General features: G+C 49.8%; 1 protein-coding gene across 1 annotated transcript in view; it reads left to right on the forward strand.

Moving 5' to 3' along the window:
• Nucleotides 1-16,272, forward strand: part of afg2a (AAA ATPase AFG2A) — a 100,368-nt gene that overhangs the window by 71,257 nt on the left and 12,839 nt on the right. Inside the window, exon 16 of the mRNA XM_076048210.1 lies at nt 10,290-10,454. Coding sequence (XP_075904325.1) covers nt 10,290-10,454 — 165 coding nt within the window. The remainder of the gene's footprint in view (nt 1-10,289; nt 10,455-16,272) is intronic.

Here is a 16,272-nt window from a genome sequence, read left to right on the forward strand (position 1 = left end):
CCTTGAGTTTGGAGGTCTGAAGTCCGCCTCGGGACCGTCCCTGCCACCCCACCCCCCCCGCCCCTACCGCCAGCGGTCCTTCACCTGAAAGGGAATACTGTGTTTTGGATGCCTAAAAGGCTCGGCGCTGTCAACAGGATGAATCCGCCCGGGGCCCCCGTGGCAAACGCACTCGGCGGAGATACGAGCTACAGTTTCCCCTGAAAAAAGAAGGGGAGGGTGGCGGTGGGGGAGGCGGAGGAGGGTCGGTCGGTGGGTGAGTGAGGGAGGCAGCTGGAAGGGATTACGCCGCGTTTCATAGGCGCGAGCGCGATGGCAAGCACGCCGAGCGTCACGCCGAGACGCACCAGGCCTCTTCATCTCGACTTGAAGCGAAGAGGCGCGAGTTGTCGAATCGGAATTGTCGGAACGAGAGTATCTCAAAAGCAGAGCGACTGTGACACAGAGAGAGAGAGAGAGAGAGAGAGAGAGAGAGAGAGAGAGAGAGAGAGAGAGAGAGAGAGAGAGAGAGAGAGAGAGAGAGAGAGAGAGAGAGAGAGAGAGAGGTGTGGTAAACCCAGTGGGCGTGTAAACCCAAGCGGGCACCTCGGCTGCCGCCGCGACGGGAACTGGTTTTGTCGCCGTCCCTGCCGCCGGATCTGATTACCGAGCCGGAGCGCTGAGGCGAGACCAGCGGAGGGGGTGACCTTGTCTGTGGCGAAATCTGACACAGGTTTTCACATGCTGGGGTGGGGGATTTTTTTTTTTCCCTTCCTTCCTTCCTTCCTTCCTTCCGTCCTGCCTCTCAAACTGCTCTCTCTGTGTTCTCCCCGTTCCCCTTTTATCTCCGGTGCAGTAGGTTAAGGCTAATTGCTCTGACGTTGCAGATTAGCACGTGTCGCGCTGGCCGCCATTGGTTTGCGCACGTCGGGAGATGCGAGCGGACGCTCTAGAGCCGCATTTTAAAAGTCCCTACTGGCAGACCCTGATCCGATTGGTTTGGTTTGTTTGTTGGAATTTTTTACTGGAAATCCTCAAACTAAGGCAGCAATTGCGCCACACCCGGGAATCATTGGGTGATCTAACCCCCCCCGCCCCAAGTCCAACCACGAATACTAAGTGCCAAGCAGGGAGGCAATGGGTACTATTTTTACAGTCTTTGGTGTGACCCGACCGGGGAATTGAACCCACAACCTACCACTGAGCTGGTGAAAACTGCCAACCACAACAATTCATCCGAGAAATCCCTTTTATACTCACTCGACACCGCTAATTACTCCTTTATTTAACTGAAATTAATAATTGGACATAGCCTATTAGATATGAGTTTGCTTCCTTGCTCGTTGTCGTGCCCGCTCACCTGGAGTCAGCATGTCAGCTTGTGTGAAATGTCACAGGAACTTGAATGACCCTCAGTCGATTGTTTCAGCAGGAAGTGAAAGCTGAGATCAGGAAATCAGAAAACATTGGCAGAGAAAACCAGTCAAAATGATTCTTATGATTCACTGACTTTTAATGGGGAGAATGGCCCGGGTTGACTGGCTGACCAGTTTCCAGATCACTGTGGGAGAGGGGACAAAGACAGGCGTGTCCTCATGAGAAGGTGTCGGGCAGGCAACCAAATGTAATTCTACACCAGGCCAGCTGGCGGTGCTGTTTCAACGACAGGGGCGTCATTTCCAAAAAGTCAACCAATCTTAAGAATAATTTGAGCTCTTTTAAGTAAAATCTTTTACTTTTTTTTTTGCAAGTTGTGTTTAGTTAGTGTCCCAGACATATTGTAAGAGATATGATCGACTGCAGCAACAGTGGGCGCAGCCGTCTTGCGATTGTCACATGGTCAAATAAAATCCATCCAGCCGTTCTCAGCCCTGATTTCTGGCTCCCAAGCTGATGCGACTGCACCGTAAAGTGATGAAGACGTCTCTGTAGCGCCGGCCTCAGCGCTTTTTTACCACAGCAAAGAGCATTTTTCCCTTCTGTCGCTGTCCCTTTAACTGTTGTCTGTCTTTCTGGACACACACACACACACACACACACACACACACACACACAGACGCAGCGACACACTGCTTCCTCTCTGTCACCCTGGCCCAGTCTCAGCCCAGGACGAAGGTAAACAAGCTGATGTTTAGATTTCACGGAAGTGGAAACTGATCCGCCCGACTCGACTCTGTCACTCAGCAACGTGCCTGTTTATGTTCGTCTCTTCAGTAGGAATCTGTGAGCAGCGGCATATGTGAGAGTTCAAGTGTGTGTGTGTGTGTGTGTTTATGTGTGTGCGAGCATGTTTGTGTATGTGTTTTGTTAAGACTAGCGTGCGTCCCTTAATCAGGAATGTTTCTAATGACTTCATTCCACCGCTTCAAAACAGAAACTTGGAGAGAAAAATCACAAAAAGTCTAAAGAAGATTTTGCCGAATTAAGAAAAATCAACTTCTGAAGGCAAATACAACATTTCCTCAGTCGTTGACAAATTTTTATTGCGTTTTGAATCGCTGCAAATCAGAATTACATTCTTCTTCTTCTTCTTCTTCTTCTTCTTCTTCTTCTTCTTCTTCTTCTTCCATCTCTTTGTAAAAATAGGCACATCATTTCCGTGTTTGTTCTTGTAAATAAAGCGTGGTTATAAAAATCAAAATCTTCTTCTTCTTCCTCCTCCTCCTCCTCCTCCTCTTCTTTTTCTTCTTCTCCTTTTTCCTCTCCACCTCTAACACGGAGAGAATGACAAGGGCTGTCAGAGAAACACAAAGCACTCGGGGTTGCGTGTTAGGAGCCGCCTGAATGGCACCGGGCCTAACGAGAGCCCGGCAGGGACCCCGAGGTGGGCCTGGCACCTGCAGTCTGGCTCTGTGTGCGTGCGTGCATGTGTGCGTGTGTGTGTGTGTGTGTGTGTGTGTGTGTGTGTGTGTGTGTGTGTGTGTGTGTGTGTGTGTGTGCACGCACGCATTGAGTTCATGTGTGCTGTCACACTCGTGTGTGCAGGCAGGGGTGCAGTTAGTTAGTGAGTAGACAAATTCTCTAAATCCACCTCAGCATCGTCGACCAGGATTGTAAAGTGAATTTTTTCCACTCTGACCCTTCAGGCGTCATCGTAGCCGTAGCGCCGCTGTGTTGATTTGGACTTTTTCCTTACAGGCATTTTTTTTTTAATATTGCGATGCTTTAAGGAGCCATTGTTCGGACGCTAAATTCTATCTACCACTTTGAATGTCTCCATGACAACGAGGTTCAGCCAATAAAAGAGGGCCTCTGGTTCTTCAGCATCTCCATGGATTGAAGCCGAATAGCTTTATTTAAAAAAAAACAAACAAAAGAGTTTTTGTTTTCTTTTGTTTCATTTGTTGATGTATTTTGAATATTTCACATTGTGTGTTTTTTGGGCTGTTTTATTAGCTCCAGCTATGACTTGATCACCAATCAATGTACCGCCGCCGTCACTGGTTCTGCTTTGTGAAGCAGCTTTGCTCGTTGCTGCTGTCTACTCACCACTCTTTACGACGGCAGGTAGATTAGCGTACTGTGCTTGAAATGAAAAAAATAAAATAAAATCGACTTCACATTTCTGTCAGAGAAAAATCTATTGTCCGCCGGTTGTCCTAGCTGCCACGCGGGACCCGTTTATGGGAAGCAGACCCGGCGGGTTCACACCGAACGTAAAGCCTGGCAGAATTAGACTGCGGACAGCTCACAGGAAACGCCTCTTTGTAAAGCAAACACACGGCTGTTTTATGGCGGCCCCGCTCTGCTGCTCTTTTTTCTTTTTTTCACTTTTTATTTTGGGCTCCAATGAGTCGATATTTCAACGTGGCCGCCGTCTAATTTCCTCTGCTTTTCTTCACCTTCTTTTTTTCCCCCTCTCTTCCCTTCCCGTACGCACTCCGCCCGCCGTCCCTGTCGAAATGAAACGGCCTCCCTGGTGGTGGCCGTTTTTTTTATTTTTTCTTTATTTCCATGGAGGTGCGAGGGCCGGGCCAGACGGGGGTTGTTTGGACAGATTCGGAGACTTTCTTTCTTTCTTTCCTTCATTCTTTCTTTTTTTTTTTAAACGGTGGCCTCCAGGGCAGCTGTTGGCGGCGTGAGGAGCCCTCGCCAACTGCACAGCTCAGCCACTAACCCGGCCCTGGAGGAGAGCAACACAGCTGCCACCGCTTTTCCTTCCCCGGTCTCAGCCTCTTCACCTGGCCTCCATATGATCGCAACACCGACACACACACACACACACACACACACACACACACACACACACACACACACAAGCCATAAAAGGTAAAAGAGGTGTGACATCTCATTCTGTAATGACCCTCCGCTCAACAACACTGCGAAAGCACAACATCTCACACACACACAAACACACACACATACTGACACACACAATTGTGTCTCCTGCTGAGCTCACGCGTAATAAAAATAGTATTGTGAAACTCCACGGCGGCAGCGTATAGCGTCAAACGCAAACACTAAAATGTTCCCGGGAAACATATGGAACGTTCTACGGTTGTTACTCCAAAACTTTTCACCAGCGGCCCGGAGGAATCCGCCTCGCTGACAGCGGGAGAACCGAGTCGGTCGACTGCGCAGGCAAAGGAAGGACGAACCGGCGCAGGTTTTAAAACAAAGCCGCAGATTAGCCAAGATGAAACCAAAGGAAACTATTATCCCGACCCCTTTGTGAAGCATCCAACTGAGTTTAGAGCGAGTTCAGTCACTTGACTGGAGCTGCAGTTCGGGTGAACTCACTTTCCAGTTTATATGTCGACGCAAAAGAATGACTAAAACCTCTTTGATGTGTGTCTTTGTTTCTTGGTCGCCACTTTTTTTTCCAGTTTTGGTCCGGGCGACAAAACTAGAGGGAACATTTTCTTTAAAACGGGAATAATAGAATGTCATCAGAAATTGAAAAGGCCCAGGGCGACACTCCCTCAGACATTCGCTGGAATGTCGGGATTTACAGTCGAACTTCAGTTCCGGGCATGCCGAGAGGGTCACGCTGTGTAGGATCACCTGTCCACGTGTTTTTTTGTGCCTCGCTTTTAAAACTACAAATGTGGACTTCCTGTCTGTGGCTGTGCGGGACAGCAGGGGGTTAACAGCGCCAGAGTTATTTGGTTCTTGGACACGGTGGCCTCGCCTGCCGGATGTGAGCTTGACTCAAGGGCAAAATCCAGAGTGAAAGCCTCTCATGTTTTTGACTGGTTGCCAACTCTGCCTCTCTCTCTCTCTCTCTCTCGCTCTCTCTCACTCCCTTTTCTTTTGGTTGCTCGCCCCCCAACCCACCCCACCCCACCCCGCTATTCCCTCCCCTCCAGCTCCCTCTGATTTACTCTCTCTTTCTCCCCCCTCTGCTTCCCCTCTGATCCCGTCCCGCATCGGAATCAGAACTGACAGAGAGCAGGTCCGCCGTCCCTCTGAACACAGCGGGTCTCGTCCAAAATTATGTCATCTCTTTGAGGATGGATGTGGTGTGCGAAGCTCTGCGGTGGAACTATTAGTCTCCTTTAGCTACGGCTCAATATCTGCAGGATTTAAAATAAGTATAGACAAATTTGACGGCTACAATGTCCAGATCCCGATGAATCTGGGCTTCTGTGCAGGACGTACGAAGGTACATTTTGTCATTTGCCTCAAACACGTTCACCCGATGCTGATTGTGAAACAGGATGAAAATGTTGGTCAACACAAATGAGGTTGAGTTGAGCGCAAGCGAGAAGTCTAAAAGTAAGAAAAGGATGACATTTCCTAAGTTCTGAATATTGTTCACATTTGACGACTCCAACTTTTGCCAAGTCGTGGTTGTGAAATGATGCCGCGTTGTGTTTTTCAAACTCTGACGTGAGCAAACTTGCGTTCGCCTAATTATTGCAAGTTATGAATGGAACCTTTCATGAAATTGTACCTCTGCCTCATCAGAGGGTTCCACTGTTTTGATGCACGCCCAGTTACAATCAAGCCAACACCTTTTGTGTCGAGGATGTTTTAAAAATAGCTCGTTGCAAACGCAGCAGCTGGGAGTCATGCAGTTGATTCAATGTTTTGGAACGGATTTTGGCGTATGAAAACAAAACTTTTAACGACACGCAACGCATTGTTACCTTTAAAACTGGTAATTACAAATAAAAACGAAAAAAAACAAGATTGAACAGAAGACTGGATGCAGGTGCAAGTGCACGGATTCCTCTGAAGGATTACTTGCAACCCGATTGCACCGACTGTGCCGTGTTGTTTTCCAGCGTGCAGGTCCAGCATGCGACCTGCAACAGTCACCCGTCGCTGTCACCCTTTGGTCCCCATGCATATTTTTTTGCATATTTTTCTTTCTTCTTGTTTGGTGTGTGTTCTGCACAAATCCGGGGTGGCCCTTCTCCAAGTCGCTATGACTCACTGAGGCCTCCGAGGATTGCAGACTGACAGGTTAGGAAACCGCATGCAGCAGATGCCTCCAGGCGGGGAACAAAGTCAACCGACGTCTCCGCGGGCAAGACACTCACTCAGAGCCAGACAGCCTGCTATCAGCCTCGCGAGATACTTCAAAAACACAGACAGAAGGGGCTTTTAAGCAGTGGACCAGAGCCCCCCAGCTGTGCGGGGAAGAAGTTAGTCATCGTCCTGGCCGCCGTCGACCCTCTGCTTCTTGATCTTCCTCGATTGCAGCGACGAGGCGTGCGTCATCCCCGCTCGGCCGCACGCCGTCTTTTAAAAGCCTCCTTCTTGAGGACGAGGTGGCCAAAATCGCAGAGGCGTCCGCTTGTAAACATCCCGTAGTTTGTCGCTCCGAGCGGGTCAGATTAGAGCCGGCCAAGAATGTGCTCAGCGGCAACGCTCTGTGGAGAAGATTCCCAGCATTCCTCGCTGCTTAGGGAGAGGCGCTGGCCTTTCGCGGAGAGGAAGTCATCTGTCATTAGAGGGTAATCACTTCTCAAAGAGGATTGCAATGCCTGGAATGATCGCTGTTGTTATCGGCAGTGAAAATCGCCGCGCTGTGAAGTCTGGGTGTCTCTCTTTGGCCTTCAGCTCGGGCCTCGGCTCTTTTTGAAACCTTTGCCTGGCTTGAGGATCCCCAAGTCCGACGGTCACCAACAGCACCGGATGGATTTGAGCGGAGTTGGAGCAAACAGTTTGGAAACTGCGTTCCAGTTTGCATCCAATTTGGCCAGTAGAGGAAACATCCATTCTCGGGTTTAGGCAACAGTGCCTTGAACACCACGTACCACCACCACGGTCACGGGGGGGTCTGGGTTGGCGTAGCAAACACTTGTGACCAGCCAAAGATGGTGACCATCCTCCTGAGAGCTACACAGCAGAAAGCAGCAAAATTACCAACATATAAGTGCTTCGCTATTGACATGAAGTCAGTTGGTATTTCTTGCCCCGGGCCATTTCTAATTGCTAATGGCTCATGCGTAACTATGCCTGTTATGTCAGTGCAGCACTGAGGTCTGCAGGCCGTCTGTCACGCAGGAATCACCTTGCAAAGTAAAACCCAAGATTTTTTTTTTTTCCTTTCTGTCTGCCGCGCCACTTAGCCGTGGTTGTTTGTGGGGTTTTATTTTGTCGGCCCCATAGTTCTCTCAAGTGGCTCGTCTGGGACTCTCAGTCTGGCTTAGCGATTCCCTCCCACCCTGCCTCCCTCCGACCAGCCCAGGTGAAACAATGCTGTCACAAAAAGTGTCCGTCACCACTCAGCCAACATGCCAAGCCCCGTATTTGTCCCCCGGGGTCCCCCACCCCCTCCACCACCCCACCCTTGGATCCTTGAGAACAGGAAGCGTATCTTGTTAGGTGATGGATGGGCCTCCTGCTCTTGCTGAGAGGAAAGAGGCGGGTTGAAAAAAAAAAATCCATTCTTTGCCTCCAGGGCAGTCAGATGAGTTTAGCAGCTCTGGAAGCTGCAAGTCAACTCTTGATTTTTCTTTTCCTCCTCCCCCCCCCCCGGGGGGGTGGGGGGTGGTGGTGGAGGGAGTGGGGGGAGGGGGTGTCTTGGAGCCACAGGCACTTCCACATTATACACGCTGAGAGAAATAACAGCTGATAACAGGTGGTGACTTCACACCAGGAGGAGTCGATCCAAAATGAAAAGGGGCCGAGAGACGGAGAGCCGGAGCCGGGAACGTGCGTGCCTCCGTCTGCGCATTTGTCGTTTGCCAGCGTGAATGGGAGTGCCTGTGTCTGTGCCTTTGGTGGGGGTGGGGAGGGAGGGTTAGGCGGGGTGGTGGGACTGGTGAGAGGGGGGTCAGCAGGTTTACGTTGGCGCCGGGCCACGAGGTACTTCCAGGGGAGAGCAACTCAGGAAGTGTCCCTGGCACGTCCTCCGCTGCCACACTGGCTGGACCTGCTGCGACAAAACAGCCGCACACTGCGGCCCCCCAACCCTCCAACCCCCCAATTGCACCCGTCATCGTACCTCGTACACGCCCACCAGACCCGTCCATCTCCTGGAAGAGGAGCCGCATCGGGTCCCGGTTCCGCCGCTGTTTTGATCGATTTTGCCATCGCTTTGCGAGTGCGTGCTGCAGACCTCGGCAGTGCCGTCCATCACACTCCCAGTCGGTCTCGCCTGCAGCCAGCAGGCCTCCACCCTCCCAGTCCCTGTCGTGACGTCGCTCCCCTTGATCTGTCTTTACGCCGATGGCTCGGCGTCACCCGCAGCCACAGCGGCTCCTCTCCAGAGTGGAAGAATCCAGGGGCCTGAAAAACAAGACCATTTCCTCCCATGATCCATTGCTTTTGTGTGTGTGTGTGTGTGTGTGTGTGTGTGTTTGTGTGTGTGTGTGTGTGTCAGCCAGCCAGGGCTCTGTTGTGGTTACCTAAGGGTAGCTACTCATGTTTGTCTCCAGTTTCCATCCTCTCATGTTCCGCACACATACACCGGGACGCACAAAAAAAGCAAGAGATAAAAGGCAGTAGAAATTGTCCGGCGTCCCAGTAAACTGGGAGCTCGTCGTGTCGAGGCGCAGAGAAGAACGGCGTAAAAGTTAAACTCTTGTACTTTTGAGAAAGGATTGAGTCTCAGAGTTTTCTACTGCTGTGTTGTAAACGTCACCTCTGTGGTGCAACATCATGGCAAAGACGTTTAGAATTTCAGTTTCAATCCGAATCATTCATTTCACCATCATCATCATCATCATCATCATGACAATCATTTCACCATTATTGCTTAAAAAAAAAAAAAAAAAAAAAATAGTAGATTGTCAGACTTAAACACAAACTTTATCCCAGTAAGGTAGGCGTGCAGCGAGATGCTTGGAGCAGGCCGAGCTCCGCTTCCCGACGGCTCCGTAAACAAGAAGTTCAAAGGCTGCTCCTCCAGGTCCCGCCAACCTTCACTGATCACTCCTGACGTGACCTCCTGCATGGCTTGCGTCTGCCTGTGTCTCCAGCGCGCCGGCTCCTCCTCCGGCCAGGGTCCGGCCCCGCTGTGGCCTGTCTGGCACCAGGCCAGGGGGGCTCCACTGTCTTTACAACCCCAGGCCTCAGCGGCTCTCGGGGAAAAGAACAACAATGAAACTGTCAGTTGCAGTCGCCGCACGCCCCCCCCAGACCCCACCCACCCACCCTCCTCACCCCACCCACCCACCCTCCTCGCTCGCTCGGTTTCCCACCGGGAACGTGCAACCGGTGGAAGAAACTTTTGAAAATTATTTATTCATTCATTTTGCTTTAGTGCAACCGGGCTTTAAAGGGATGATCCAATCAAACTAAACAAAATGTCTATGTCGCCACACAACTCGTCACCAGACCAGACCAGAGACTACTTGTCCGTCCGTCTGCCGGCCTGCCTGCCTGCCTGTCTGTCTGCGTTGGAGAGGCGCCTGCCACTTAATAACGTCTGACAAGCGAGACAGCGGCAGCTTTGGGTACTCAAGGACTGTTTTGGGGTCGCGGAGACGTGGTCTCTAGGAAGTGGAGGCTTTATCAGATAACGTCAACATTGTCTCCCCGCTGACTGCCGGCGGTGGAAAAACTCCGATTTCACAGTTTGCGTTTCGGGCGTTTGGTCCTCGGTTGTGGTCAAAACGCAGACGTGGAGCAGCAGCAGCAGCAGCAGCAGCAGCAGCAGGAGGCGGAGGAGGATGATTCAGTGCTTCTGTCTCCCGCTGGTCAAAGGCCGTCAGTATTTCTGCGACTCCACACTGATCTTGGACCAGATTTGCGTTTGAAAAGTTGAATTTATTACATCTCGGTGACGCTCGGCTCAGCGGGCCAGAGAACATTCTGCCGACGCTTCCTATTCACGTTCAAACCCAAAGCTTTTCAGGGACGTTCAATAAAATATAAATTGGCCCTCTTTCTGTTTTTCTTGCCTCCGTCAGGCTCTGATGCGTCCAGGTCGACTCGACCGGATCGTCTTCGTGCCTCTTCCAGACGGCCCGACCCGACGAGAGATCTTCTCCCTCCAGTTCCGCAACATGCCCGTGGCCCAGAATGTGTCCCTGGACGACTTGGTGACTCGCACCAACAAGTATTCTGGAGCAGAGGTGAGTCTCACAGTTAAAAAATAAATAAATAAATAAAACACCGGAGACATAAAATATCCAAGGATAAACTTTGTGTCTGAGTGAAAACACCATGAAAGTGTCACCAGATGGAATCACGCCATAATATTCACCGATAGTTCCAGTCTCCTTTTGAAAATGAATAATAGAATTGGAGAACTGTAAACCAGTAAATGCAAGAGAGCAAAAAAAGTTACACAACTTGTCCAGCTTTACAACTTTGCCACGACTACACAAACGCAACAATCTAAGCACCTATTATACAAGAAACACACCAGTACAATCATTTCACGTTAAATGGAATAGAATCAAATAAAATAGAATAGAATGCCTTCATTTACCCCACATTGAGGACTTTTGCGTCATAATCTAGAAATAAAATAAATTATTTATAGAATAAATACAAATATTTACATCTATATGGTCTGTTCAAATGATTTGCACCTTACTGAAATGTTAGCGATTGAGTGTTTGTTATACAGCCTGGTGGCTGTCGGTTGGTAAAATTGTCTTATAAACAAGAAGGAGAAAATGAAGATCAAGAGCAAAAAAAATGATGAGTTAATTCTACATATCGCGGAGAACTTTACAATATATTCAGCCATTGGACACATTGTGACACTGCGATAAGAAGCTGTGCTATATTGGCCTCCTTCGCTCGGCTTGGCTCTCCCGCGCGCTCACGTGTCGGCTTCATGCTCGTTATCGGCCCTCGTTACTGGGCCGGCGGGGGCCGGTGGCACAAAACGCTCCTTTGTGTGGCCGATTTGTGTCTCCGCCACGCGATTTGCATTCTCTGTACATTCTGTCCTCCGGGGCGTAAACAGGCGACAGACGGCGCTCAGTCATGCTCCGGCCTCACGTGTGATTGGCTCCCTGTTGGTGTGGCGATGTTGGAACGGCACGGCGCAGAACACACAAACACGGCGAGAGCGCTTCCCAGTTCCCAACGGGAAAATCTGAATCCCTCGCCTGTTTGTCCTCGCAAACCCCCCCCCCCCCCGAGCGCCTCGCGTTTAACGTCCGGCAGGGGCTTTAGAAAAAGAGAGAGGGAGAAAACGATAAAGACACGCTCTCACAAGATGTGCGGCCTATCTCCTCCCCTCCCCCGCTTGTATATTTAGACTTTGCGGGGTCACCGACGTGATAGAAATGTCATGCTGGTCCTGTGACAGCCTTCGAAAACAAGCATTTTCCAGTGATTCAGACACTTGCGTGCCTCGGCGGCCTGTGAAAACACATATTTCATTGTTGTCCCCTGCGTGCTCTCTGTGTGACATGTTTGTGAGTCCCGCCAGAAGCATCTGCCACGGGCTCCGTCTTTGCGTTTTCAGGGGGCCGCAGATGGTTGCAGGAGGAAAGTTGTTTACATTTTCAAAACCGTTTCCCTGCTTTCCGTCCAATATTCTTCCAAATTCAAAGTGACTGGTCCATCATTTATGGACGTGGTTGTGACCATAGCTGGAGTCTCTCAGATGCTGATTAATGTCCGTGCTGGTTTATACAAGGTTGCGGTTTTAAATCCAACCCAACATGAACCCCATCCCAAACCCAACGTGCAATAAATTAGCGAAAATAAAGACACCGGATCCAGAGGGGACCCAAAAGAAGAGTTGAACGTCATCTCAGTGGTCTTTTTAATTACAGTGAGGACAAAACGCAGCGGACACACCCTGATGGCGTCATGACAGTGAAAGCAACACACTGTGCTGCCATTCAACCGGTCACTATTCACTCAAATACACTTGTCCTATGTTTCCCCAGCGGCGAATAAAATTCATTCTTAAGTTCTTTTGTGCGCATTTGTGTGGACACAAAGAGGTAAGTTGTGTTTAAGATGAACAGGATGCATTATAAGTATCTTATAGTATAGTCTTCAGTATAAGAGTTTGGTTATTTCTCTTATGTATATATATATATATATATATTTTTTTTAAGTATTTTGTTTTTAAGTTGACAAAAACAAAAAACATCTTGTCTCACAGTTGTGTTTTATAGTTGAGCTCCAAAGTCTTAAATATCCAGATGAAACTAAAAACAGATTGCGTACAGTTTGATCCTCACGCTTTCTGCACTCCAATGTTGTTTGAAGCCAGAATTTCCACCAATTCTCCCAATTTTTTTGATTCCCAGCATGAAATTTTGTATTTGCGACTGTCCTGTGAAGTGGTGAACCTCCACCAGCCTGAGTTTTGCGGCCCATCACCGCCGGCCCTTTCATCCTTGTGCATTTTGCTGTTTTGCAGCCACTCGGTGTCTCTTCCTGTCATCAAACGCTCGCACGCAATTTTATTTGTCTCGCACGTCTTCGTCGTTCGGGCGCTCAGTTGCGATCCGTTGCGTTCGGGCCCGACAATGCCCGCGACAGTGACGGCGGAGGTCTGGCTTTTTTCCGACTTCCCACCGCAGCAAATCAACCTGAGAGCGACAGAAAGTCTCCTCCAGCCAGGATGTGGAGGTGCTGAGGTGTTTCCCTCCCGTCTTTTACGAGCCTCTGGAGGGCAACCTGAGGTGATCCACGGGGCCTCCGCACATCCTGAAAGACACACACGCATGCACGCTGCCGCCTTGGCTGCCCCCTCGACACACACACACACACACACAGACACACACACACACACACACATAGCAGGCGTACACCTGGCGCAGGTATGCAGCCAGAAAGTCAATCCCTCCGCTATCGGGTGTTGTGTTTGACGTTAGGGGTTCCCGGTGTCGTGTCTCACCTGTGGAATGGAGGTTTTTGCCGTCACTTGCCGACCGAGTTCCCGAGAAAACTCCGGCCGAAAGGATTCAAAGGCATGCCGGTGTCGGGCTGATTAGAGAGGCGAGCGGCGTCGAGATCCAGTCGGACTGAAGAAAAGTCAGACCCTCTCAGGCTGCAGAGAAGAAGCTGTAGGGGAAACACTAGAGAAGAAGGAGGGAAGGGCAACAAGTCAACACTTGCATTGATTTATTCAAAACATCTCAGGGATGTGATTCCGCCACATCGAGGCGCTGAATATATTATACATCTTTTCTTAAAGCTCAAAAGCTTCCCTCTTATTGTGAAAACCTCCCAAGCCGTTGGCTTTGTCCTCCTCTAGCTGCTCGTGACTTATCTCTCGGTGCTGCAACTTGCAAAAGTGCGTCCGCTGCACGCTCAGCAAAGTCTGCAGCGCCTCGTCGCACTGCGCCACGTTTTCCGCTTTATGACGACGCCCATAAAGAAGCGCGATGCTTCTCGAAGCGACGCCCATAAAGCGCCGCGAACGGGTTCTCGTGTCGGCTCACACGTCGGAGGGCCCTTCGGGGAGATGCCGAGGATGTATAAAACACATGCTCAGCAGTCATTATGATGAAGCATAATGGCACTTTTGCAGTCGTCTCTCAGTTTACATAGGGAGTCATTATGCGGCGCATGAGTCCCATCAGTCCGTCTCGGGCCGGGCCGCCGTCACGTATTTCATTGTGGGTCACGGCTACGGTGTTAGCGCACGTCCGTCTGAAGCGTGATGTGCAGTGGAGTGTTTACAGAGTCTTTAAACAGGCTGAGGATGTGGCTTTTCACAGGTTAACAAGGTCCGAGTGGGGCAGTCTTTGGAAATCCGAGTGTTTCTTCAAAGAGCGAATGTTTGAAAAGTCTGTCAGATTATCACCTTCTCTCCACTTCCAGCATCAACTTGACTCCGGACAGCTAAAAGCAACCTGAATACACGGGATGACTCATTTACCCAAGTTGAACTCTCTTATTTAAGTTCAATCAAAGTTGGCCGTTAACAATAAAACTGACGAAATAACGAAACGGTCGACATCTCAGTGCAGGAATGTCGGGTCACACATCCCTAATCCCTCCACCTGGACGTTTCCCAACGCAGTTTGGGATTCTTAAAATATTTTGTTCTTAATTAATCCGCTGAATCCAAAGCGTCGTCTCGGGGAACGACTGGACTCGGGCCGTGTTGTCGTTCCGAAGTTCTGATCTGCCTCCAGCACGTTTTTCGCTGCTCCGGCTCGCCAAGTCTGACCACCTGAAGCTTTCCAGCGCTTTAATTACATTCCTGGGATTTCAGACCTGTCCGGTGAGGGGAGGGGCCGGGCGGGGGAGGGGTAGGATGTGGGAGGGTCACGCTTAAGTTGCTGCCGCTCGACTCGGAGCTGGAAGCTTGTTAAAATCACCTGCCTTCCTACCTGGCCGCAGCAACACCTGGTTTCCCAGCCCTCACCTTCCTGCGAAACCTGCTGCCAAACAACACACACACACACACACACACACACACACACACACACACACACACACACACTCATAAAATTACTGCCGTCCCTCCTTCCTCACCTCTGCCATCACCTTCCTAAACAGAAGCAACATTTGATACTCTAATTGTAGGTTTGGTCCCGGAGAAAAAAGGCAGCGAGGCTTTAACCGACTCCTGCCTGCCGCTGCGACGCTTCCCTCTTTTCCTGTCAATAATCAAGCCCCGACAGGGAAAACACTCCAGGATTTATTGCAGCCCGTCCCATGCGTAGCCCTGTTCCAGCTAGTGTTTGTGTGTCTTTGCCTAGAAAATAAAACCTGAAGTACCTGACGACCTCCTGATATCTGAAGAAAAAACACACACATATATGTATTATATATATATATATATATATATATATATATATATATATACGTATATATATATATGTATATATATATATATATATATATATATATATATATATATATATATATATATATATATATATATATATACATATATACACTAATAGCTTATAAATATTTTATAAACGATCATTATTATAAAGTACTACCTAAAATTCCTAATTGTTGCTGTTCGGGCAGTCATTCACTTCACTTAGAGCTTAGAACTGTCCCCTCTGTGACATCACAAAGGGCCAGTTTGTGTCACACACTGGAGCAGGCAGACACAGTGAAAGACAGACTTTTCTCCTGTTCTGTTTGAGCCCACTGCCTGGACAGAGACACAGAACGCAGGTCACAGCATCATGCGGGACCTCTGCATTGAAAACCAGTGGCTTATTTCGCCTTTGTGAACGTGCCTTCATATACAATCTTCAGCCCCAGTAGTTGAGCTCAGCCTGCTCAGACTCTTCGCTAATAACCCCTCCTCAAGAGGACTGTTGTGGCTCCAGACAAATTAAACTCAGTAGGACGTCTTTAGGATTTTCCATTCCGCTGCGTTGTTAGCCGACTCGGGGGCGGATGGGGTTGATTAAGAGATGATGACGGGCTGATATTTCGAATACGGGGAACCGAATGGGTGCAAACATTTCAAGCGAAACAGGAAATGCGGTGGAATGCTCGAGAGAGAGAGAGAGAGAGAGAGAGAGAGAGAGAGAGAGAAGAAGAAAAAAATGCGCCCCTTTTGGATCAGTCTGCAGGTGGGAGGCTCGGCCGGCCGGCACCGGGGGAAAATGTCACGGCTGGAATTCAGAGTGACGGCGTCCCTTGGTTTTGATGAGCGGCGAGGGCCCTCCAGGAATATACAGTACGTCCAGATGCGGAACCCGCTGCACATGTTTGGAAGCGTTCCTCCCAGAGAGGGTTCAGAGTGTAGTGTAAACAGACGGCGGGCTGGTGGTCTCTGCAGCTGCCTTGCGTACGTGTCGGCTGGAGGAAGCGAGCTGTGGGCCTGAAGCTCGTTAACCGTCCGTCCGTCCGTCCGTCCATCCGTCCGTCCTTCCAGTGAAAACGCTCTCTTGTTCTTACTTCTGCCGCGTTGACGTGTAGGTTTTAGCTTGAGACAAACAGGAAGTGTGCCCTCTGATTGGCAGATGACCTCCAGGAGGTGATAAGCAA

The sequence above is a fragment of the Nelusetta ayraudi genome, unplaced genomic scaffold, assembly GCF_046127955.1.
Source record: "Nelusetta ayraudi isolate G7.1 ecotype Tasmania unplaced genomic scaffold, CSIRO-AGI_Nayr_v1 ptg000097l, whole genome shotgun sequence".
NCBI lineage: Eukaryota > Metazoa > Chordata > Actinopteri > Tetraodontiformes > Monacanthidae > Nelusetta > Nelusetta ayraudi.